At 44.0% G+C, this 26574-nt stretch overlaps 1 protein-coding gene across 10 annotated transcripts in view; it reads left to right on the plus strand.

Annotated features, from left to right (window-relative positions):
• LDB2 (LIM domain binding 2) overlaps positions 1-26045 on the plus strand; it is a 326100-nt gene extending 300055 nt beyond the window's left edge. Inside the window, exons 6-9 of one of the 10 annotated variants that reach the window (XM_036420105.2) lie at positions 14680-14803; positions 19065-19210; positions 21675-21817; positions 24381-24636. In XM_036420105.2, coding sequence (XP_036275998.1) covers positions 14680-14803; positions 19065-19210; positions 21675-21779 — 375 coding nt within the window. In that variant the 3' untranslated portion in view covers positions 21780-21817; positions 24381-24636. Of the gene's footprint in view, positions 1-14679; positions 14804-19064; positions 19217-21674; positions 21818-24380 lie in introns of all 10 variants that reach the window. The other 9 variants (XM_036420098.2, XM_036420078.2, XM_036420089.2 and 6 more) reach the window with 9 other exon arrangements.
• Positions 26046-26574: the final 529 nt, after the last annotated feature.

The raw sequence follows: 26574 nt of genomic DNA on the forward strand, positions 1-26574 counted from the left end.
GTAGCGGGCACTAAAGAACGGGGAATAAATGCCTGGATGTTTGTCAGCTGATTAATCATTTCTTGGTGAGCAGTGTTTTTCCTTGCTTTGCTGCAACATCTCACCACAGTTCACTGGCTAGAGGCCAAGCGAGCTTTTGCATTGGCATTTTCCCATGCACTGTGAGTCTGTGCTTCTCACCCATTTATTAATGCTGCAGATTTCCTACCATTTGGTCTAAAAATAGCACTGGCTCTGTGAACAAGATGGCATGCGTGCTTTAGCCCTGGTGTAGAAACATGGATGTCTGTGTGTGTGTGTGTGTGTGTGTGTGTGTGTACTGACAGGAAACATTAGAAACATTATAATGCCTGAAATCCATAATTGTGATGCTCCTGAAAACCTTTAATTTTTGGCATACTGAAAATTAAAAGGGGAAGTAGGGAGAGAAAGAGAGAGGGAGAGCAGATTTTATTTCCCCAGAACCTCAGCTAAGCATGATCTGTTTATTGTCAGTGCATACGCTGTTCATGCTAGAATAAAACCTCAGTAATGGCCTTATGTTGGAGCCCTTTCTTTCTAAATGAAACTGCTGATCTCATCTTAGGTCCTATTTGGCTTTTCCATCCTTTTGAACTGCAAAGCGCCCTTGGAAACGCTGCTGATTGGCCCATTTCCTTATAGGATGTCTTATAAAGTAGCATCCCTTTGAGGACTTTTGGGCAGAATGTTCCTCAATAGGAATGTTCTAACAGGATGGTTTTCCTAAACCACATCCCTGGTTTGAATATGTCCGCCTGTCTACTTAGCCACGCCAGCCCTCAAGTAGGGATGACACGGGGATGGTTTCACATGATTGTTTGTGAGCCAGAAAACATTAAACAAGACAAATAGCGTTGGCAAAGCCACGTGAATCTGCTGGAGCTGCCAGGGACACAGGTGAGGAGGGACAGAGGATGCATTTCATCATCGAAGTGAGAGCGATCACGCCTCATTGCCGCACAAGCAGAAGAAGGAGCCGTTTGCATATCAGACTCATCAGGTGTTGAAACTTGACGCAGAAACCCTGAGTGATGCATTATCTGCCTGGCAGAGAAATTAAGAGGAAGGAAATGTCATTCCGCAGCTTCATACAAGATAGCCGAGAGAGATGTCGGCCTGGGAAATGGCTGTTTCCTGGGCTGCTTCCGAAAGATACTGCAGGGAGCAAAGGGTGACGGGGAGGAAACGCAGGAAGCGGGCAGCCCAGTGCTGGCTGGACAAAGGAGGACTTGGCAGAATGTTTCTTTTTTAATCAGCTTGATTTCAGAACCATGGGCTAGAGGAAGCGATAATGTGGCCACAGTAGAGGGCAGTGAAAATGGTGTGTGGGGGAGGGGCGGCTATGGATAATCCATTTCTTCAAAAGATGTTTATTGAGCACCTGCTATTTGCTGAGCGCCTTTCTAATGGAATTAATAGGAGCTATGCTCAAATCTGGCTCTTTCTAGTGATGGGTCTGGGGACAAAGCACTTAGTGTCTCTAAAAATGGGGTGGTAGCCTCTGAAAATGGGGACCATCCATCTTAACCCATATGTTGGAGATAAAATGAGAGCGTTTATGAATGGTGAGTCACCTCAATCTCTCTAAGCCTCAGGTTGCTGATCTATGCAATAAGGATAATAACACCTAAGTCCTAGAGCTACTGTGAGGTTTAGACAGGGGTAGCAGAGGAACCAGGTGTGTGCCAGCCTTCCATAGTACTGGGTGGTGTCGTTAGGATTCCTTGTGCTAGCTCAGGTGAGTAACACTCACATGCAAAAAATCTCAGGAGAATGGCAGTAGAAGATGACCCCCACTTTGTCTATATTCATGTGGAATGAATCTTGTACCTGAGTTGCAGAGTAAAATTTGGCTTTGTACATAATGCCTTTGCCTGCATGAGGTCCCCATGCAGCTGTTGTTTGCCCTGTCATGTACAGATCACCTTACAGCCTTCAGATTTCTCTTCATGAAGCAGTTTTCCCGCTTAAAATCTTCTCTCCTCCCACCATGCATCTGCCCACACTTTTCTGGTTCTGCTAGCAAATGGCCCAGCATTGAGGTCTACCAATTAGAAGGCCTGCTGCCTTCCCAGTACTTGTGTGCTTGAATACCTACCTCCATGCTCAGCCCAGGAAAATACAAAAATAAATAGACTCTGTCCTTGATTGCTAACAGTCAGCATCTCTCCATTCTCAGGAGACCCCAGACATTGGCACTCGTCTGCCCCAAACCTCCATGACTCCCCATCCTACTCAGACCAAAGTCCAACATCCCCTTGATGACCTTCATGACATAGCCTCTTGGATTTCATCTCCTACTCTTCTTATTCCCTCCATTCCAACCACATTCCTCTCGATGTTTCTCAAAGCCCCCAGGCCTTTGCCCTTGATGTTCCCTCTGCTCAGAATGCTATTGCTTCTGCCTGGAATGCTTTACCCCCAAATGCCTCACTTCCTAACTTCCTCTTCCATAGGTTTGCCAGAATATATTTACTAACTACTTTAGTAAATTATTATTTATTATATGAAATTTAAATGTAACTGTGCCTCCTGTGTTTTGATTTGCTAAGTACGGTGACGTTACCAAAGCTCTTTACTCAGGTGTCACCTTGTAGGTGATTATATTAGTTTTCTGTTGCTGACAAGAGAAATTACCACACACTTAATGCCTTAACACAACACAACCTTATTATTGTACAATAGATCAGAAGTCTGACAAGGACCTCACTGGGTCAAAATCAAGGTGTCAGTATGGCTGTGCTCCTTGCTGGAGGCTGCAGAGGAGAATCTGTGCCAATGCCTTTTCCAATTCCAGAGGCCACCTACATTCCTCGGCTCATGGCCGCCTCCCAGCCTCAAAGCCAGCAAGGTCAGGCCAGGTACCTCTTGGACCACCATCTTTCTGGCTCTCTTTCTGATTCTCATTCCACTTTTAAAGACTCGTGTGACTCCACTGGACCCACCTGGGTGACCCAGATCAACCTCTCCACCTCCAGACCCGCTGACCAGCAGCTTTCAATTCTTTGCCAGGTAACTGGGCACAGTCACAGATGCAGACATCATCTGTGCAGAGCCGTTCTTCTCCCTAACACAGTGACGTCAGCCAAAGTATTCAGACTTTAACCCCCTCAACTCCCAACATTTCACAATCCTTCCCCTGCTTTCTTTTTTCTCTTTACTCATCACTAACATATACATATATATCTGTGGTTATTCCATTCACTTCTCTTTCTCTTCTTTATCAAAATGTAGTTCCATAAGAGAAGTGATTTTCTTTCTTTTTCTACAGCATCCTCAGTACCTAGAGCAAACATGGGGTGCATAGTACACATTCAATAAATACGCGATGAGTGAGTGAGTGAGTGGATCAACCCCAGTCTCTGCCAGCTCCATTTTCATAAAGTGTTGCTGTTGTCAATGTGAATCCTGCTTTCTGCTTCAATCAGATCTCACTTCTATCCCTGGGAAGGGAAGCAGCTTCTGATAAAAGGTTGCACAGGCATGCAAGGATAAAGCTGCAGGAGGACTGAGTGGCCACAGGCACAGGGGAATGGAGCTGTGGGAGAGCTGAGCAGCTGAGCGCTCTGTCAGAGAGAAAGCAGTCCTTCCTGTGTGTCACTGTGGAACTGGAAGGCCAGCGATGCTTAGCAGAAGCTCCCAGAAAGCAGGCAGGCAACCCCATGATGGGTGCTCAGGGCTCAGGAGGAGAAGTCCAGATCCCCAAACTGAGCATAGCTCAGAAATCTCCGAAACAGCAGCCCTGGGGGTGCTGGCCAGAATCCCGGAATCATCTGTGGGTGTTAGCACCAGGGCAGGAACAGGCATAACCACGCAGCTAATGTTCAGGAGGGATTATAACTGCTCCAGCAATATCCTTGATCCTTGGAAACTGTCACTGACTGCTCCCAAGGACCATAGCCAAAGCCCCTTACTCGCAATAGTGAAATGATGAGGCTCATTTGTAAATACTAGTGTTTAACTCATTGTATTCCATAAGCATCTTTATAGACCAACTTTAAAATCATTTTTATAAGATTTTTTAACTGAAAATATTCCAGAACACCTGGATTGTAATATATTTATTTTTATAATATTCAATAGCATTGCAAATTGATTTTTTAAATTAAATTCAAAATATAATGGCCTGTGGGGATGGTTTCTGTTTTGGACAAGTGGCAGTTAACTGGTAAAACGTTACCTCCTGCAAGTAGACAGTCTCTCAGTTCCCTGGAAAAATAACCTATTACAAAAGCTACCTGTTTCCCCTGGGACCAGTGTGGACCAGTGTGAAGGCTCCCAGTGCTATGATTGACAGCACTCATTGAGGGGGTGGGGGTGAGAGTTCTCCATTGCTTGGAGACTCTAAGCAGCCAGTGTTTGTCTTTGGGCTATTGATGCCAAACACATCAAGATGCCAATGATGGTTTTTCTGGTGCACAGGAAACACATGACAGAAAAACTGTATGTATTTAGCAGATTGCCATTCAGGGTTTCTCCTAATGGCATTGGCAGAGGGCTCATCCTACACAGAGTGCTTCTGCCTACATCACGTGTACCTCCCTCTCAGCTCTACTGGGGAACAGAAGCTGAGGCCTTGACCAATGACCACTGCCTGCCTCTCCACTGTGGCTTGCTCTCTAATCCTACTCTGTAGCAGTTTCCGATACCACATTCTCTCTTGCATTCACCTATGTGTTCCCTCTGCCTGAAATGCCCATCCCTACCTTTGTCCCGGCCACCTTCTTATTCATCTGTCTGTCTCCTAATTCATCCTTTTAGGTTTCAGCTTAAGTATCACTTCCTCCTGGCAACCTTTCCTGTCACCTCTTGCCCTTCTCCTTTCTAATACACAGTCCATTTGAAATTCTTGGTTATCACCTGTCCCACACCAAGACAGTCAACATCAAAGAGGCTGTGTCTGCCCTGTTCACCATCACATCCCTGGTACCCAGGTTACTACAATTATGAAGTGGGAAATGCAAGATCTGACCCATTTTCTGATGCCTACTCACCTATTTGGTTTTGTTTCCATTCTATCATATTCATGTATTCAAATATTCATTCCACAAACATTAGACCCATTGCTTGGTGCTGAGTAATATTAAAAATAAAATAAAATAAAATAAAATAAAATAAAATAAAATAAAATAAAAGAACACAGCTTATCTCTTCAGTTCTTTATAATCTAGTGGGGATTCTATGATGGTTCTCTGTGTCAATTTATCTAGGCTATTGTCTTAGTCAGCTCGGTTGCCATAACAAAATACCATTACTGTGTGGCTTAAACAACAGATATTTATTTTTCATGGTCAGCTGGAAAGTCCAGAATCAAAGTGTTGATTGACTTGGTTCCTGGTAGAAGCTCTCTTCCTGGCTTGCAGATGGCTGCCTTCTCACTACATCTTCATGTGGACTTTCTACCATGTGCACTCATGGAGAGAAAGAGAGAGGTCTCTGATGCCTCTTCTTCCTCCCCTTACAGGGCCATCAGTCTATCAGATTAGGACCCTACTCTTATGACTTCGTGACCTTGATTATCTCCTACATACTCTATCTCCAGATATAGTTGCATTGGGTTTGAATCTGAGGGGGCTACAATTCAGTTCACCACAGCTATAGAACCAGTTATTTAAACAAATGCTAATATAGGTTTTTCTATGAATGCTCTTTGTAGATGTGGTTATCTCCTATAATCAATTGACTTGAAGTAAAACAGATGACTGTTGGGTGAGTTTCATCCAATCAGTCAAAGATCTTAATAGCAAAACTGAGATGTGCAGAGAAGAGGAAATTCTGTTTCAAGACTAAAGCATTAAGTCCTGCCTGAGATTCCGACCTATGGAAGCTCTCTGGATATCAGACTCACTACAGTACATACAGTCATGTGATAACACATACATACATATCCTATTGGTTGTTTCTTTAGAAAACACACAGGGTTCTCATACAGTGACATACAATGAAAAGGCAGTGTCTGTCATAGGCACTCAATCCTTCTGACCCTCAGCTTTCATTTTCAGTGTCCAACTCACCTAAAGGCACAATCATTGCTCAATTTCTAAAATTTATCTGAAATTTGCTCATAGCCATCTAGGCTTTAGACAGAACTCCTTAAATGTTTGTTTATGATTGTGAGGTATTTCCAGGCAGATGTTTCCTCCATCCTTTGGAAACATTTCAGCTACTGTGCTCTGGAGCTCAGAGATCCCAACAGAACACCTGCATAGGGTATTTGAGGCAATGGTCCAATGGTTAGAACAAGTTATTTACTGGAAAGGCATAGTGACTAAACATTTTAGATATCCATTGTATTAATATCACTACAGTCCAATTTGTACACAGAGCACCCATAACATTTTAACAGGACCTCCTGATGAGTTTTGAAATGTTGTCCATGAAGCCCCAGCCCCTAGGCTTGGTTACACCCCCATCATAATAAGTATATAGGAAGTACTTTCCATATGTTAAGACCTAGGTTCATACTTTAAACAGATTTTTGTTCGTTTCTCCTAGCAACCCAATTAGTTGGAAAATATTGTATCTCAATTTTGTTGATAAAGAAACTCACACACCAAGAGATTGAGTACTTTGCCCAAGGTCTGGCAGTTAATATTAGCTGTAATCTGAACCCATGCTAAATTTGCATGCCTAACCACTACTTATGATGCCTCCATGTGTTAGTGGATGGGAGAAGGCCTCATCTCCCCTGGTTGCTAGTGGGAGTGGAATTCTTGTGATATCCCAAGGAAAAAAAAAATTCTGAGACCTGCAAGGGAGAATGAGTGAATTTTATTTTTGTGGAATCAAATCCCTGAGTTTCCAAAGTTCCGATTCCCTTTGCCCAGTCATAGAAAAAGTGTAGCTAGGGCTTTAGCAGAGTTAAAATCGAAGTCAGTGTACAAAGTTTCCTTTCCATGTTGGAGCCAAGTCCAATCCAGCATCAGACTAGCTTAGTTGTGTTCTCTGCGGCAGTCCATCAGTCCATTGAATTTGGGGTCTGCAGAACCACATGGCTATGGAGGGAACACAGGTATGGGGGCCTGATGTGGTGGGGACACGCGGGCAAATGCAAGGAAGCTAAGAATGATACAAGAGCAACAAGAAAGAATTTCTTTGCATAGGGAATTATGTATTCCCAAATTTTCATGGGCTTGCAATGGCCCTGTCCATTCTGGCCAATGATCTTTGTTCCCAGATATGACTGACAGGCAAATACCTTCCCTATGTCACCCCGAGTTAGTGAGCATGCATTTATCTTCCCTTCATTGGATCCTTCCCCCAGTGTTTTGCAGGGAATAGCCGGTGGTTCCCTGGGGAGTGCAAAGTTGCAGCTTCCTAGTGAAGCTGCCCAAATGACATGCCTATAATATCTAGCTCCCCTGTTTGCTTCTTTCCTATTAATAATAACTAGCTAGTTACAATGGTATTACATGGACCCAAAGTCCTTAATACTTTAGATGTTGCCTAATGTCTCATAAATCAGAGTTTCAATCAGAGTCTATCCAGGAAAACAAAACCCACACCAGGTAGTTGAGCAGAGGAAATTTAATATGGCAAAGTACTTTTAAAAGTGTTGGAGCTAAAAAAGCAACCAGGAGAAGATGAGGCAACCCTAAGATTTACAACTGCCTCTCTGGGAGGAAAGGCAGGGGGTGTTACTGTGTCAGATCACCTGGTAGAAAATGGGACTATAGGGGATCTGGAAAGATATCTGAACCACCAAGAGGACAAGAAATGCCCTTACTTACATTAGGTTGAATAGCATCTCTCAAAATTTCACATTCACCTGAAAATTGAGGATGTGAACTTACTTGGAAATTCAATGACTAGTATCTTGACAAGAAGAGGTAAGGATACAGAGACACAGGGGAAAAGGTCTGGTGAAGATAGAATCATGAGGCTATAAGCCAAGGAATTCCAAAGACAGCTGGAGCCACGAGGAGCTGGAAGAGGCAAGGAATTACTCTTTCTTAAAACTTTCAGGGCCCTGCAGCATCTTGATTGCAGATGTCTAGCCTCCAGAACTGAGAGAGAATACATTTCTGTTCTTTCAGGATACCTGGTTTTTCATATTTTGCTTTGGCAGTCCTAGAAAACTAACTCAACTCACTTTCCTTCAGTCTTCCTAATGCCTCTAACTGGCCAAATGTTGCCCAAAGCCAGCTGGCAAAAACAGTTGGGGGATAGTGTAGAGAGGGAAGAGTCTGTCCCCTACATTACAGAGCTGGGAAGAAGGGTCCAAAGAGCAAGCTGGCAGTAACTAGAGCACTGAGGAACGGAATTAAGTCCACGGGGTCAGAAAGAAAGAGAATGAACATCAGAGTCTGGAACTGTCTCTTTGTGGGCCTGGCTGTTGCAGCAGAAACCCTGAACGTGGCTAGTCTGATGGGGTCCCCCCATGGGTCAGAGAAGCAGCCTGTGACTACACTGGTCCTGTATAGATGTCCTTCCAGGCAGCCTCAAACTTGAAATCAAGATATAGATATTGAAATGCGCATGCAAGGCCTGCTTGCTCTTGAAGGAAAATGGTCCCTCTTTCCTCTCCCTGGGTTGGATGTGATAACTTTCCCAACAAATCAATTTGCAAAACAATTGAGAGAAGGCAAAGGCTCCCTGGTTGAATCTTCAGATAAAAAAGAGGATGTTTTGAATTTGACAACCAATCTACCTTTAATCCTATCAGGAAATAAACCCAAATCATCATCTCCTGTGTAGGAATCGCATGGCTTCTAAGGGAAAGCATTTCCGTCACTCATCCTCCCAGGCAGAGTGGGTTTTCCTCTTGTCATTCATTGTTATCCGTTTCTAGGTGGGATTATCCCCATGTTGTGATTTGTTTTCCTTTTAGATTCCATGTGCTATTGTTCCATTGTTTTAATATAAGATCTCTTTTGGTGCAGTGTTTCTTAATAAGAAGAGACTCCACCCTTAGATAAGAGTTTGGTTCTTAATCTTACCTTCTGATTTTTTTCCTAATTCATATTTAGCCATAGGAGTAAGTTGCTTGAAAAAAAAAAAAAAAAAAAAAAAAAAAAAACTAAAAAAAAGGAAATAACTGTGGTTTGTGGACTTAAGTATGTGCATTATCACTGAATTCTAAGAATGGATATTATCAGAGACATTAACAACTAAAATGCTATGTACCATCGGCCTGATTACTATCTCTTAGAGCATTATATCTAGTGACCCCCTAAGTGTGAGGGAGACCAAGTGATTTACTTTCTAAAGTAACTCACCAATCATATCACACATATATATGGCTGGGTCATGGATGCAACCAGTACTTATCATAATACCAAATTCCATCATCTGAGCACCGACCTTCTTCCAGGCATTGCATTAAGGATTTACCTGTGCTATTTTAAACCATCACAGATAAGTATCATTACCTCCATTTTACAGATGAGGACACTGAGATTCTGAGAGACTGAAAATCTTAGCCGAGGACATGTCCCTCTGTGTACATATCAATACCTCACAAGGAGCAATACAAAGACAGTGAAAGTCTTTGAATTTGGCATCTTAGGAGTCATTTTTTAATACATAGTTTTATTGATTTTAGAGAGTAAGAAGAGGGAGAGAAAGATGGAAACATCAATGATAAGAGAGAGACATTGATCAACTGCCTCGTGCACACCCCCTACTGGACCAGGAGGTCATGGTTCGATGCCTTGTCAGGCGCGTGCCTGGGTTGCGAGCTCACAGCCTGGTCCTATCATAGGTCGATACTTGACCACTGAGCAACACTTGCTGGGCTCAGCAACCATTTAATCACTTGGGTTTAGAAAGGTAGACAACTGAGCAGTCAGGAGTTAAGATCACAGAATTAGAACCAGGCAGACTTGACTGTGAACCTCTTCTCTGCCCTTTAAATGGCTGCATAACCTTGGATGCATTATAAGAATCACACTCTTTTATATCAGCTCTAGATGACTTAATGCTTTGCATCTGTTTCCTCACTTAAAAAAATGAGTCAGGAGGTGATGAGAGTTAATGATATAATATGTCAGGTACATACTCCAGGGGCAGAGATAGTGATTATTAAGTTATGACTCAACAAATATTTGAGTAAGCCTAATACTATGTTAAATAAAATGGAGAGAAAAGTAAATATGACTTGCTATAGATAAGGAGATGAAACAAATCCACAAAAAAGGAAAATTCCCAATGCAAATAAAAACATAGGAATGTACGTAGTTTAATAATAAACACTATAGAAGTAAGAAACCCCTGTGGGCAGGAAAGGTCAGAGACAGATGTGAGATTTGAGCTGGACCTTAGAATACCTTCATGGTCAGATTGGTGGGACTCAAATGTGGTTTGCAGGCTTGCTCTGGAATAGAAATCAACTACATTGCTGAATACGTTGTTCATCAGACTTTTTTTTTTTCACAAGACTTTCTCAATGGATGCAGCAGTGATTACATTCTGCCTCAAACTCCTCATCTTGCTATGGAGTATAACGGATAATTTTCAAATCACCACCTTTGAGTAGCATTAATTTACAAAAGAGGTCAACAACCTTTCTATGAATGGCCAGATAGTAAATATTTTAGGGTTTGTGGGCCACATGGACTCTGTTGCAACTATGTAACTCTGAGGTTATAACAAACAAACGAACAAACAAAAACAGCTATTACATTAGCATGACCATATATGGCTCACAGGCCATTCCTTGCCAACCCTTGGCTAAGATGACAAGGAAGGGGGCAGGGTCTTCTAGGAAAGAACATGAGCTCGAGCTGGTACTGACACAGTAACCCTGGGTAAGTCACATACAAATAGTAGGCAGGGCAGCTCAAGCTCAGGGGATGTAATCCATCACTCCAAAAAGAAGGAATTAAAATCTTGGTAGCAGATGAGACCTAGGTTTGGGACTTAGTCAAATGCCAATCCCAGGGCATCACTTTTTTAGGCCAGGAACAACTCTGACAGGAACCAGCAATTCTTAGGTTCAGGCAAGGAGATGAGCCAGGAGAGCCAGAGTGAATAGATAGCTAAGGAGGGGCCAATGTCTCCGGGAGAACTGTCAGATAAAAATAAAACAACGTAAAACTGTACATCTCCTCTTGCTAAGCCCTTTACACTATGAAAAGGCAGGTGCTTTGGGACTGAGCTAAGCTCTTCATGCCTACCCAGAACATGTAGTAATTGGGTATATACACGTGCATTTGTGCAAAGCATTCCGCACAGAGACAATCAATTATTTATCAAATGGACAAATTCATTACCTCTAAGCCCACAGGACAATGCCTAATTTGTCTGCCATTAGCAAATGACTCCTTGCTGTTAATCTAGCCAGATATCTATTATCCATCCATTCTTCCACACTCACTCAGCAAGTCACTATTATGGATACAGATTTTGGTCCCACACTCAAAGAGTCAATGCTGAGGCAAGAATCCCAGGAAATAAAAGACATCAGAGGCATAAGGGGAGCCTAAAACCCTCACAAAGTATGCAGAAAGGCAGCACAGGAGTTATGCAAAGACGAGCTGTGGCTTTGTTGGGGTCCTAGCTAGACCTGGCAGGAACTGTACATTCAGACTTCATATCCAAGAGACCAGGGCTTGCTGGCTCCCAGTGCCCTAGTTTCCTCCTCTTATCCTCCACCCACCATGGGAAGAGACTGAACTGAATGGCAGTCTTGCCGGAAGGCTGCTGTAGAGGCTGTGACACGGTCTGTGGCCTTTCTTTTCAGGCAAAGGAACTTGGTCAGTGGGAATTTTGCAGCAGGCCCAACTTTGCAGATAAAATTGTTCTTCACAATTAGAGAATCCCGTGTTTTTATATTAAGTTCCATTTATATGTGTTGGGCCGGGGAGGGGGTGTATGTCTCAGGGGGAAATGATGTACCGTATTTTTCGGACCATAAGACACACTTTTTTCCCCCCAGAAGTGGGGGGGAAAAGTCCCTGCGTCTTATGGTCCAAATATAGCCTACACATATACTTTAAAAAAAAAGTTTTTTTACTTGCCCGGCTCTGTGTGGTCTCTGTGTGCTTGCCCGGCTCTAAAATGGTTCTAAATGCTGCTGTTTACTTTACAGGGTTGATTACATGTGTTTATGACTGTGATGTTGGGTTTTAATGCACATAAAATATTTTAGGACACTATTTGTTTCAGAATCTTTTTTTCTTCATTTCCCTTCTCTAAAAACTGGTGCGTCTTATGGTCCGGAGCGTCTTATGGTCCGAAAAATACGGTATATTGTTGCCTGGTTCATATTTATGACTAACCAGGGTCTCTTTACCTGGAGTCAATGGATGGGGGTATAAGAGGGTTTGTAAACCTGCAAATATTTTTGTACAGAGTTGGAAAAACAGGCTGCAGAGCCTTCACCAGATTCTCCAGGAGACCTGAGACCTCCGGGAGACCAGGAATCCTGGCTCCAGGAGGACTTGGCTAGTGATTGTGCAACCGTCTTCCTGATCTCATTTCATAATGCCCCAGGCCTTGGCTGCTGCCAAGATGCCCTGGCCTGCTGCCAGAGGAGGCAGGCTCTTGTCTGAGTGCATTCTGCCACCTACAGCACAGCAAAACCACCAGCTCCACAGCGGGACACTGAGGGCTCTGCATATGTGAGAAAGGGGAGAACTGCCCTCCACCCCTTACCCCTATGCCAGAACCCTCCACTGGGAGGAGAGGATTGTGGATTCCTGATTAGTATTCAGAGATGTCAATTCCTTTGGGCTGGGTTAGAGCCATGGAGAGATATTTTTACATTAAAGGAGAAAGAATAAATCCTTGGGATTAGCATCTGAAAGGAAAGTGTTGCCCCAAAGCCAGAGAGGAAAGACCCCGGGAACAAGAAAGATTTGTGAGCTCATGGGTTCTCAGAATACTAAATGTGGCTCTCCCATTTCCTAATGCTCCTAGGTCTTGAGACCTGTGAAGTGTAAACACTGGATAGTATTTGTTCTTGGTGGGCTTACGTCTTGCAAAGGGAGCTTGGCACATTTGAAGGACAGAGATTGTGTTGGTCTCATCGTTGTGTCCCTGCCCCTAACAGAATGCCTGACACTTGGGAGGAAGTTCAGTGAATGGTTTGACTTCAGTAGTATAAATGGAGTTTGTTTTGTAATCAGTGCTGTGCTTACAAATACATAATCCTAATGTTTGCTATTTGTTGGACATATCTCAAATTCTCACAACAACATCAAGGTGGGGATTGTTTTGCAGGTGAAACTGACACCCAGCCCTAGTGGGTGGTCACCCAAAGACACACACCTCATGACAGAGTCAAAATCTACACGGAGACCTCTCGGCTTCCCAGTCCATGGGCGTTCCACTCCACCCTAGAGCTTTCTATCCATCATTAGCTCCTAAGGAAACGGTTTAGAAACTTTTTTAAATTTTGTTTGTTTTTCATTTTAAAAAATATGTGTTCCCAATCCTTAGACTTTCTCTCGGAAAGTGTTTCTTATTCTCCTAGATTAGATGCAAACCTTGGCTGACCCTGTCTGAATCTAGGAGTGGTTCTTCTTGGATGGACAATCCATCCTAGCTTGATTTGTAGAGGTGACTGTGGAATCTTTCACTCTGTTTGGTTCCAGTGTCAGTGGCTGGGGGAGAAGTAACTTCATATTCAAGGTGAAATGGCGCTAAGCAGGAAGAGGGAGGAAGAACTCCAGGGAGAGGGAATCCAGCAGAAAAAAAGCAATGGGGCCTCTAAGGCAGTGTTCAAGGTGAAGAATGGCAGAAGGGGAAGGAGTAGAGAGGGCCAATGAGTATGGGGATTGCAGGTGTGTCTTTCCTAAAATGTGGTTCTTCCACATGGGCGGGCGCATTGCCAATGTTTGTATCACTCCATCTCAGCAGCTACGGAGGCCTCATGACAAGTCCTGGTCTCTCTCCTCTTAGATACTCTCAATGCAGTGGTATTCCAATAAGCTTCCAACTGAGAAGGAATTCAGAAAGTCCAAGGCAGTCGAAATGGATTTACCTCCTTGTTTCACTCATTAATCTTTGTCATCAGATATCTTGGACTAGAGGAAAGCTGAAAAAAATCTAACCAGAGGGGACCAGGCATGTGTGCAGAACCACCGAGAAAGCTGCCACCCTGAACAAATGCCAGCACATGTTACTGGCATTCCCGTCATGTGTAAAATACAAATGAGCGCATGAAGAAATTAGTACTCATCACGGGCCTTTGTAAGGATTAGGATCAAAAACAGGATCTGTGGTTGCCATTGTATTCTTTCTCATTTCAAAGATGGCTCTCACTGCCACATAATCTCCATAAACTAGCATTGTCACTCACACTGGGTGGTTTTACAAACAGGGACAGCAACAGAGTAGAAATCGGAGCCTGCTGTGCTACAAGGCAGAGAGCTTTTTTCTTTAACAGGAGAGAATCACTTGATTTCAGAATAGAATTGCCTATATCCTTCAACTGTCTGGACAGACTGTGTGTGTGTGTGTGTGTGTGTGTGTGTGTGTGTGTGTGTATCACATTCAACTATGATGTGACATTATAAATGCTAGTAAATTAAGTGGGTTTTATCAAATGTTGGCAATGTTTCTTTTCCTCCAAATGTGTACAGAGAAAATTAAAACCAGGGGGAGAAACGAAAAGTACCCTTAAGCTTCCTAATTGATTCCAGCTGCTCACATTATTTACTGCAAATAATATTATCAAGTAGTGAAATGCCCATGCCTTTGAACTTCTTGCAGTTGTGTGTAATACTGGAGCCAATGCAGGAACTGATGTCGAGACATAAAACTTACAACCTCAGTCCACGAGACTGCCTGAAGACCTGCCTGTTCCAGAAGTGGCAGCGAATGGTGGCACCGCCAGGTATGACCTCGTTCTCCACTCTTCCACTAACTGTATTTTCCATGGCTTCTGCTGAGGGTGAGAAGATGTGAAAAGGAAGGGAGTGAGTGTACATTTATCAGGGAAGGGGTTTACTAGGGATATTCTGACCATGATTTTGGACTTAGAAGCATTAAATTGGTGAAGGGCAAACATGCTTAGGAGTTGGCCACCATCTACTCATTTGCCAGACTAGGACTTGAGACCCAGAGAGGTAAACTGATTTATTTACTGTTACTGAGATCTTTGGCAACACTGAAATCAGATCCCAGGGTTCCTGGCTCTCAATTCAGTAGTTGTTCCACTGGATAAGACTGCGGGTTTCTCATGGCCTACTGTTGTGCTGGTACTTTTTTTATGAAATGACAGAAATTATAAAATATGGAGGGAGGCCCTCCCAGCATGGCTCAGGGCTTGCGGATCAACCTATGAACCAGGAGGTCACAGATCTATTCCTGGTCAGGGCACATGCCTTGGTTGCTAGCTCCATCCCCAATGTGGGGCATGCAGGAGGCAGCCTATCTATGATTCTCTCTCATCATTGATGTTTCTATCTCTCTCCCTCTTCCTTCCTCTCTGCAATCAATAAAAATACATCTAAAAAGTAAAATTAAAATGGAGGGAGGGAGGAAGAAGAGAAGGAAGGAAATATTTTTTCTGTTTTAAGGGTTCTCTGACCATGAAGAGAATACATGAAAGAGTCCATTCCCCTCACAGCCCTTGAATGCAGTGGAGATAATAGAGTCTCCTGCTGGGATTCTGAAATTACTGCTTCAAGTCATCATTCATTGTCTTACTATCTGATATATTTTCACTCCCAGGCATGTGTTCAGCCTCATTAATTATAAAAGCAAAATGTATCCATTTGCTAAAAATTATTTTTAAAGAATTATTATTAATACAAGGCATATAGCTTTCTGAATCACAAAATATAATGGTCAGCTTCCACTGGTAATTGGCCAAGGGTTTTATATAAATGAACATAGATATAACTATGCACATATTCAAGAAGCTGAGAAAATGAGCATTATTTTACAAAGAATAGTTGCATCCCCATCTTGGAGAATTTTACAGATTTAGAACATTAATCTTTTTTTAATATATTTTATTGATTTTTACAGAGAGGAAGGGAGAGAGACAGAGAGCTAGAAACATCTATGAGAGAGAAATATCGACCAGCTGCCTCTTGCACACCCCCTACTGGGGATGTGCCCGCAACCAACGTACATGCCCCTGACCGAAATCAAACCTGGGACCTTTCAGTCTGCAGACCGAAGCTCTACCACTGAGCCAAACCGGTTTCTGCTAGAACATTAATTTTTTAAAAATATATTTTTATTGACTTCAGAGAAAGGGAGAGGGAGAGAAAAATTGAAACATCAATGATGAGACAGAATCATTGATTGGCTGCCTCTTGCACACCCCACACTGGATATTGAGCCTCCAACCCATTCATGTGCCCTGACTGGGAACTGAACTGAGACTTCCTCATAGGTCGACACTCAACCACTGAGCCACGCTGGCTGGGCTAAAATATTAATTTTTTAATATATGACATGAGCTTCAATTGGCCTCATTTTTTTTTTCTTTCGGTACCAATAAGCCTTTATGGAAAAAAATATATATATTCCACTCACTTAATTTTTTAAAGTGTATTTTATTGATTTTTTTTTTTTTTTTACAGAGAGGAAGGGAGAGGAATAGAGTTAGAAACATCAATGAGAGAGAAACATCGATCAGCTGCCTCCTGCACACCCCCTATTGGGGATGTGCCTGCAAACAAGGTACATGCCCTTGACTGGAATCAAACCCAGGACCCTTCATTCTGCAGGCCAATGCTCTATCCACTGAGCCAAACTGGTCAGGGCTACTTACTTAATGTTTTGAGCATCTATATTTTCCAACATATGCATATATACCTTTATATTATACATTAATTCAGTCATTTATTCAACAACTACAGGCCCAGTACATGACATTCGTGCACTGGGGGGAGGGGCGGAGGGAGGGGGCCCGGGAGGTGGAGGTGTCCATCAGACTGCCTACACCCTCTTGCAATCTGGGACCCCTCAGTAGGGGTGTCGAACTCAATCAGAAGGGGCCAAAATCTAAAATCCAGCCTAAATCGCGGGCCGAATGGTTTACTGAACAGTCATAAACTGTCATTGTGATGGAAACGCAGCAGAGTGCAGTGATGACAGTGCTGTGCGGGCCACATTGCAAGGCCTGGCGGGACGGATTTGGCCCACGGGCCTTGTGTTTGACACATGTGCCTCAGGGGATGTCTACCAAGGGGTCCTTAGCCCCGCAGTGGAGGCTGAAGAGGCTCCCACTATCACCTATGTGCTTGCCAGCTATGAGCCTGGCTTCTGACTGAGCAGTGCTCCCCCACTGACCACCATAGGGCAGCTCCTGTGTTGAGCGTCTGCCCCCTGGTGATCAGTGTGCATCATATCAACTGGTCATTCTGCTATTTGGTCAATTTGTAAATTAGCCTATATATATATAATCATATTCATATATAGTCCTAGTCCCAGCCCTCACAGACCTTCTACTGAATCCTCACCTTATAACCTTATGAGGTATTTATTGTTATTCCCATTGTATATAATGAGATGTGGGGTGTAAGTTTGCCAAAATCAGTTTCATAATTAATCAGTGAAGGAGGGCTGTGTCACAATTGCTTCTATGTTTCCCAAGTTCATCACTCCGTTACTAAATTATAGTTCCTCCAAATTTTGTGAAGAAAACATAGATATTTTGAAATATTAGATTTCAGTTCTTGAGGTTAAAAGAAAAAGATGCTTATCGGGGGATACCTGGGTATTTGCTTGGCTTCAGAATATGCTACTCAACTCTTCTCCACCTCATGATCAATTCTATTTCCTTCTTTTCGTAACCTTCAGAAAAAGCACCCATAGCTCTCTATAAATGGATATTTGGGCCATTTGATGAAAAATATCTGAATATAAGATACAAAATATGTATGAAAGAAGAAATGGTATATAATTAGGAGCATAATCCTCTTCTTCATCAAAAATCATGAATAACTTGATAGACTAAGCTATCTTTGTAATGAGCCTTAAAGGAAGTTCCCCCATCATTCATCACAAAATGCTACAATGCATTTTGGTTCAGATTGGCCCCGGCTTATTTTCTCTCCATCAGAATTGAGTCTATAGTAGGATTAGCAAAAAAGGTTCTCTCACCTGCCATTTCCAACTTATTTAGTAATTGCCTAGCAAAGGCTTTCAAAAACTTTGTCTTTCAGAAACAAGATAAAATTATGCTATTACCTAGTTAATATGAAGTGCTATGAATATAAAATAGTTTTGACATAGTACTAGTAAACATTAAAAATAGAAAATAAATATGGAAACACTGAGTAATGCTCAATATATAATAAATGAATAAATAATATTCCTCCTACCACATATTACCATGAGTCCCCTATATTTTCATTAAGATGCTACTCATCCTTCAGGTGTAAAATATTTCTATTTCTAAATAGGTCTTTCTTGAAAAGATCGAGCTTTCCTTCATTGATATGCTAGCTATCTCATACTAAGTTGTTGTTTTTTTCAGAAATTTTGAAATTAGTAGCATCCTTTAAATATCAGGGTCTAATCTATGGAACTTGGGAACCATACTAACTTGGAACTCCCTCAATTTTGCATTCATGGCTGATATAACTGGCACTTCCTCTTCTTTTTAGTTGAACATTTCAAGGTGTAATAGAGCTAAGCTGCAATATAACACATGGCCAGTAGGTGCTGCTGTCACACACTGGCTCACTAGTATAACTAAGTTTCTACTTTTACACCTTGGAGACCCCTTAGTGAGCCCAGAACCCTCCTTTTATTATAAAAAAAAAAAAAGGTTAACCAGAGGGGGAAAATTTTTCCCCCAATCTTATAATGGTATTAGTCTTTTTAATTCAACTATGAAAGGAATATTTGTAGCTCACCCCTAAAATATATTAATAGATTAAAGGCATATATAAAACTAGAAATAACAATTAGAGGCAAATCATTTTATCTAGCTACCAAAAAGTAGGTCAGATTTTGTGCTTAAAAATCAGCCAACAGCTAACTCCCTTTGCTTTTTGTAAAGTTAAAAGAAATAGGGGGGAGGGGGGAGGATGTAGAGAGTCAACTCTTTTCCATCTCCAAAAACAGCCACAGAGGGACAGAGTCTGGTGGTTGTCCTGGACCTGATTCTCCTTCCATTTTCCATATTGCAGCAGAACCCACACGGCAACCGACAACAAAGCGGAGAAAAAGGAAAAACTCCACCAGCAGCACATCCAACAGCAGCGCCGGGAACACTGCCAACAGCACCGGGAGCAAGAAGAAGACGCCGGCCGCCAACCTGAGTCTGTCCAGTCAGGTACCTGTAAGTCTCGCTTTCCTTTTAGGCCCAAAACCCTGCTTTTGCCTGTCTTCCGAGTCCAGGGGCCCTGGTTCAAGTCTCTTTTAGCTGCTTATACATCCTGAGCAGGCTGGGATGGGGGAGGGGAGGCAGGGCTGGGATTGAGATGGGAGGGAAGTTAAGTCTAGCCTGGAAACCTTCCCCTGCAAACGGGGAATTGGAAAGGCACATTAAGAGTCTGGGCTGCAGTGGGACCTGAATTAAAAAGCTGTCAGAGCCACAGACAGGAGATATGTCACTTAAGGTTTAATTAAAATATCACTTAGTGGGCAGGCCTGGTGGTGTGTAAGGGGCTCCCGGCACCATCACCAGAGACCCTGTGCTGCCCTGGAAAGCAGCGCCTGGCGCTCAGGCTTCTTGTTGTAATGTTACTGGGCCTCTCCGACATGTCCGCCCCTCTCATTCTGAGACCTTGGTCATTCATGCAGCCACTGAAAGGGCAGCTGAGTGGATCTCACTTGACCCATTTCCCTAGCCCATGGAGAGGTCAGCCCCTGATTTGGCCTCCATTCCCTTGACTTCTAGACCCCTGTCTTTCGTTTCTGGGTCTTGACAAAGGAAAGGGGCCACTTGGACGGGGGCTTCTTTGAACACCAAAGCTGATCGCTGAGGGGTGTTCCCAAATCCTGCCAGCTGTACAGGACCCTTCTCCATCTTCTATCATTTCCCTCCCACGTCTGTCCCTTCTGCTTAATTTCCTCCGAATTCCTCAGCCTGGTAGCATGAGATCATTTATCGCCGTTAAATGTACATGTTCCTTTATGCATGTGCTGCCCCTTCACCCCCACCATTCTGTGTGGGCTGTCTCCCTCTGCCCCCTGTGCCACATCACCCTCGGCAGAGGGTTGATTGTCAGTTGAGTCCCGACACTTTCTAGTGCTTCATGGACATCCTCTGGATACCATGCCTGCGGGAACATTCTCCATCTCTTACTACATCCCTCGACCAATACAAGTTTCTCTTTCCCTCTTCCTCGCTCCCCCCTCCCTCCTGGTCTGTTGTCCTCACGCTTCATGTCCTGAGAATAGGTCTTTCTTTCACAACAAATATCCGTTTCTAAATGTGCCCTTCAAACCTGCCCCCCACCCATTCTTACCCACCTGCCATCAGTCAGTTCTCTTTAGCTGAAACTAAGCCTATCACTACCTGAGAATTACCTGGGTGGCTGGGACCCCGCCCTCCTCCACACACAGAGGGTGTGGTTTGCATTCTTTAGAAGGAAAGGGTCCTAGAGGGAGTGGCCAGCTGTGGGGAAAGGACTGTTTTGATTTTTAGACAATGGTCCTTAAGTAATGGCAGCGTCACCTCTGGGCTTGGAGCTGAGCTATCGCCACCTAAAGAGTCAGGGGAGAAAATATCAAAGGAAAAAAGCAGTCTTTTTATGAAGGTACCAAAAATCGGTTCCCACTCCGGGTTAAATTGGAAAATGCATAGGGAAAATGGCCGGGTATAAATGAATCAAATATCCACATAAGTAGTTAACTTATTTATCTAATACTAGAGTTTTAGGAACTAACATTTGATAGTTTCCTCTAATAAATGAAAAGGTACAGTGACTGTAAGAATTCAGAGCAGTTCAACAAATAATATCTGAGCTCTTACTGTATGCTCCACACTATACTAAGTATTGACAATACCAAGATTAAAAGACAAACAAACAACAACAACAAAAACACAAAAAAATGGTCCTGTCATTAAAGAGCTCAACATCTAACTGAAGGATGGCCAACAGGTCCCCTCTCCCCTGCTCAGCCTCCTGGTGTCAGCTCACAGGGCACTGCATTGAGGGTTACGAGGCCGCGGGCTGGATTTGGTGAGCCATCCATAGGCTATAGCTTAGTGACATCCATCTGTATTTTGATGAATCTGGCCTAGTCAGAATCATTTCAACTTTACTTTAAAGAGCCCCTGGTTTATTTCGCTCCATCATGCTCCTGTCCTCCAATCAACAGCTGGATCTTAATGGAAGATACCAGTGTCCATAGGATTTTTAATGAGTTGAGACCCTTTGAGCTTGGTTGAGAGCAAAGCATGTATTGGAAAGTGAGGACAGGATTTCAGTATGATTCCCACACTACGCAATTAAGGATGTTTTAATTACGTAAAACTCACAGAAGGTCACAAGAGGCAGGGAAGGCAACCAGGTTAGGAAAAGGTGCAAACTTCGTGTGTATTCTAATAGATGTTACATGGTGAACATTGGCTTGTAGGGACCACGTCTCATAACCCTGTCTACCAAATCAGCAAGTTTTACTGCTTAGAAGCACAATCTGCAGACGTGGCAGCCTCGCCCAAAGGCACGAACAGATTCGGTGTGCCACCACGACCACAGCCGTGGTCCGTGTGGCTGCTGCGGCAGCAGCGGGCGTGTGGCGAGGACTAGGGTTTAATCCTTGGATTCTGCTTCTCACTCCATGAGCAGGGGCTAGGAGCCATCCCGAACTGCAGCCTCAACCCTGGGAGGGATGGAGACCTGTGTCATTCAACAGCAGTGACCCCTTCTGGCCAATTTAAGGAGAAGCATTGAGGGGCCCTGAAAGGAGTCACTTGCAGTCCTCCTCAGAGGTTGGTGGTCCTTGCACGGGGGATTGATTAGTGAGCAGATGTGACGTGGGCAAAAGCTGGTGGCACCTCCAGGCCTCGGGAGAGGAGCAGAGGTCTGCCTCGTGGGGAGCCGAGGGCATATGGGTGACTCTTAGCTGGACCAGTTCTGCCTCCCGGGGACACACAGATAGCAGAGATGGGAAGGAAATACAACTCTTGCTGAATGTCGGGGGGGATTTTTAAAGAGGTGGAGGGGGGAGGAGAATGATGCCAACATCCCCTAGTTTGAGGCCGCCCAGAACATGCCGAATGTCTCCATTTACTTTGCATGAGGATAACTGATCAGGATGGCTTGAGTAGAGAACCACTATCCTCGTGTAGAGGTTTAGAGAAGCCAGGGTGCAACATGTGCCTACGTGGCCCCTTCTAGAGCTTGCCGTCTATTCATATCACACACACACGTGCACGTGTGATCATGTATCCGGCTAAGGCTATTTCTTGCAATCAGTAAGGCAGCAGTGGCATCTCTGACATTTAGACCACTTAAAAATATCTGTGGCCGGGCATCTTTGCCAGCTGTTGTTCGAACAGAGATCCATCAAACATACTGCACGCCTCTATCAGCCCCATTTCAAGTGATTCAAATCACTATTTTCATAGTCCTTTTCTTGAATGGCTGTTATTTTCAGTTACAATGAAGGCATCTGGAGTGTTGGGAACTCTTTTCCTAATATCACGTTGAACTTGGCTTCTTATTTTTCTCTGCTTTTCCAGTTATGCTTTCTTACTCCCCGCTCCCCCCCGCCCCCCCAGCCTCTCTTGATAACCTCACACTCACAGTACTAATGCACACCCATGTGGTGGGTTCTAACATTTTTCTTTTGCCCAGTGACACCTCACACATGCATTTTGCAAGCCCTTCAAAGCGCGCTGCATGTGAAGTCGTGAAATGAGATTAGCCCTCATTTCGTTCTCTGCCTGGTCTTGCCCTATTCCCTCTACCATTCTCCTGATCATAAGTGCCTTTTCCTAACTGCCTGTAACTAAGTGGCATCTTTTCATCCTGAACACCTCCAGTGGGTCGTCTGGCAGCTGCCCTGGCTAACCAGATAACGTTGTCACCTAAAACCGTGTCAGCTTTCTTGCCAATCTCACTCTGTGTCTTTTTGGGTCCCACCTCAAGAGTCCTCCTGAGTCTCCAAACATGTCGGTATAGTGCCATAAGTATGTCCTTGGAAGCGCACACTTGATTATCCTGCCAGAACCTACATGGCTGTGTGTACCCAGTGTATACTTTAGACATTTCTCTTTATAATCATTCTTATCAAATCACGGGAGTGATTGGCCAGAAAACACAGTGTAGAAGCCCATTGATTATCTCCCCATAGTTCTGGGGCAGTCAACCCATCAATCAAACAAGATCTTCCATTCCAAGATAATCCAGGGGTAATTAAGGGATTTGTTTCATTGGCATCTTCAGCAATCTGAGCCTTCCCCTACACCTTCCCCTGGCCTGATAGGCAATATTCTACTGACCTGCCCAGGAAAGCCCTCTCTTGCTTCAGTGAAGAGAAACGTTGCCCAGTTGTCAAGGCATTTCATCAAACAGACCTCCGTTTCCCTCTCAAGGAATGCACCCTGATATCTCAAAAGCATCTGGCCCAGTCCTGCCTTTCCCGGCCTCTTGGAAACTGACAGCAGCTGGAGTCACTGCCCTTTTAAGGAGACTATTGCTCAGAGCCTGCCCAGCAGTCCCCCTCTGGCGTTGTCCCGTCCCATGGCCAGGTCACCCACCAGCCCCAGAGGGTCCCCTTTGAACAAAGAGGCTGGAACTGTGCCCGATGCATGTGCCCTTCGCCCCACCTTTGTGCCTCTCCATCAGCGGTCTCCATGATGCCCCTGGCTGCAGTAGGTGGCTCCCTTGTCTGCATGGAAGGACAATTGGTACTTAAAGGAGGGATTCCATGGAGCCTTCCTGCACGCTCCCATTGCTGATGATGACCAGCTTCATCAGTGTAATTGCAATTAGCACTCTTCATCTTCCTTGTATGGCACCAGCTGGCCAGAGCGGTTCTCTTCACTGCCCAGATTGGTGGCAGAGTTGCCTGTGCAGGGATAGGTGACAGGCACCATGAAATAACAGATGGTAAATTCGGGGCTGGTTGGCAATCAGCAAGTTTTTGCTAATGACTTAATTAGCTATGCAAATTGTCAAATCAGTGTGAACATTGTTTTTATCGAAAACTTTACCTAAATTAATTACCATAATTAAGTAGCAGAATGTCAAGGATATTGGCTGCATTCAAAGGACCTGGCTGAGTAGAGAAAAGAGAGATTCCATCTCCCATGAAAGCATACACAGTCCTCAGGAATAGGTTGGGTGACTATTGCAGAATTGCATCCGACCCATGCTCCCGCCAAATTTCCAAAAGGCCTCCTTCAGAGGCCCTGAGCAGAAGTGGAGGATTTTCCGAGGTACCGACCCTGCAGAAGGTTCCACCGCCCTCTCAAAAGTCCCCAGCGTCAGCAAGTGAAAAGCGTGGATTTTTTTAATTTTGAAAAATCCATTTTTTTATTTCTGCAGATTGCTAGCATTGCTCGCTCTCCGGTGTCAGGCTGCGCACTAAGGACATAAACTCGCGTGGTTGTTACACATCAGGAGGCGATGTTAATTTCCTGTAGAGATCAGATATGCACCTCGGCCCCCCGACACTGAGACCTGACCCCCATTGTGTACAGCCCACCAGTGTGTCTGTCCCAGGTCCCCCAGCTCCTCCCGCTAGTGTCTTAGGCTGAGCTTCTCTCCCCCAAGGTTTCCCTGTAATAATGTCAGCTGCTGTTCACAGGATGTGATGGTGGTAGGAGAGCCAACTCTGATGGGAGGTGAGTTTGGGGACGAGGACGAAAGGCTAATCACTAGATTAGAAAACACGCAGTATGATGCGGCCAACGGCATGGACGACGAGGAAGACTTCAACAATTCGCCTGCCCTGGGAAACAGCAGCCCGTGGAACAGTAAGCCTCCTGGCACTCAAGAGACCAAATCAGAAAACCCCCCGCCCCAGGCTTCCCAGTAAGGCTGACCTGACCGGCCCTGGATCCGCCGTCCATAGGCCCGTGGGTGACACTCGCTGTGTCAGATCACTATTCACAGGAGAGGAAGGAGGAGATATAACAAACATTCTCACGCCAATTCCTATTTCTCAACCACAATGATCTGAGTTGCTTTCTTTTCCTTTTGCCTTTTGTTTCTTTTGTAACTGAGAGGATTGTTCCAAATAAAAGTCCATGACCCTCCCCCGGAGGCCTTCACGGGTAACATAGATACTGGCACTGATCGTACTTAATGCAAGAGCAGACGCTAATGCTTCTCCCGGCACGGTGTCCACCACGTGTTTGTTCGTTTCCTTTTCCCCCCCACCCCCGCATCAGACGAAGGCCACCTCGTCAATATGCCCTCAGTGCTCAGGATCCCGTTATATGCCGAACCGAACCACAGATGACTTTTTACTATTGTAAAATATTTTCTGCTTTTTGACTTGCATCTGAGAGTTTCTTGTTTCAGTAAAAAAATAAAAGAAAAGAAAAATACCCACTTTGGGAAAATGATTTAAATGTACCTTTTTGGTGTGTTTTTTCCTTCACTTTTTCTTTCATTGGGTAACAGCCAAGAGGGCCCAGCAGTATAATTGCTGGGCGAGCTAATGCCAATGGGTTCTCCAGCCCATGTTGGTGCAACTGAGCCCGAGTTGGTGCAATTGAGCCTGAGTGCTGAAACAAGAAATGTCTTTGTGTCATCGAAGTCACCAAGCAGATTTTTATGTAAGAACGACACTTGGCCCCTTGAGAATGTATGCATTTGTAAAATTGCTGTTGATCCAAATATTTTCAAGCCATGTAATCCATTTCTTTTGTGTGCAGTTTAATAAATCTGAAACTCCTTTGTGTTTGTTTTTTTTTTATTGTATCTGCGTTGTCCGTTGTTTCTTTTCATCATATATTGCTTGTATAATAATTTGTAAAGCCCTCGCCTGGTTCTTTTATGGGTTTTTCTTTCTTTTTTTTCCCCTTTGGGGGCAATGCCAGTGTATTTATGTGAAACTTTATAAGAGAACTAATTTTTCCATTTGCATATTAATATGTTCCTCTACACATGTAAAGACACAGTGGCTCCGTGTGTTATAAAACAGCTGTATTTTATGTATGCTTTACTGATAAGTGTGCCAATAATAAACTGTGTTAATGACCAGTGTGATGAGTCTAGCTGTTTCTGAGTTGGTCAGAGGAGTCTGCCCACAATTTTGAGAAGCACTGAGCTGTGTTCATCACCCAAGCTCCGCATGGAGTGGAGTTAGAAAACCCGTGCCATCTTGGATAAAGTCTGTTTGTTTGTTTTTTCCCTGCCCACTGCATTGGGAACATGCAAGAGTGCTTTTCAGTGTGGGGCACTGTGCCACTGAGGGCACACCAATGAGAATGGAAGGGCCGGCTTGTGCCCCTGGAGGGGCCCAATGGAAGGGCAGTGGCTTCCAGAGGCGGAGCGCTTACCCTGAACTCAACAACCAACCCTATTTCAGCTAATCCTCCCAACTCCACAAAAAGGCATGAATATTCCCCTTTTTCCTAAAAGACTTGCTACGCAGACAATATGGAAAATGTACTGGAGGACATTTTTGTTAAAAGAGCTTTCCTCGTATTTTCCACTTTGTACCAATGAGGAAGATGAGAGAAGAAGCCTATTAGTATTTATTGGCTGTGTATTGAGTTCCAGGCGGTTT

Source organism: Pipistrellus kuhlii, unplaced genomic scaffold, assembly GCF_014108245.1.
Source record: "Pipistrellus kuhlii isolate mPipKuh1 unplaced genomic scaffold, mPipKuh1.p scaffold_m20_p_1, whole genome shotgun sequence".
NCBI lineage: Eukaryota > Metazoa > Chordata > Mammalia > Chiroptera > Vespertilionidae > Pipistrellus > Pipistrellus kuhlii.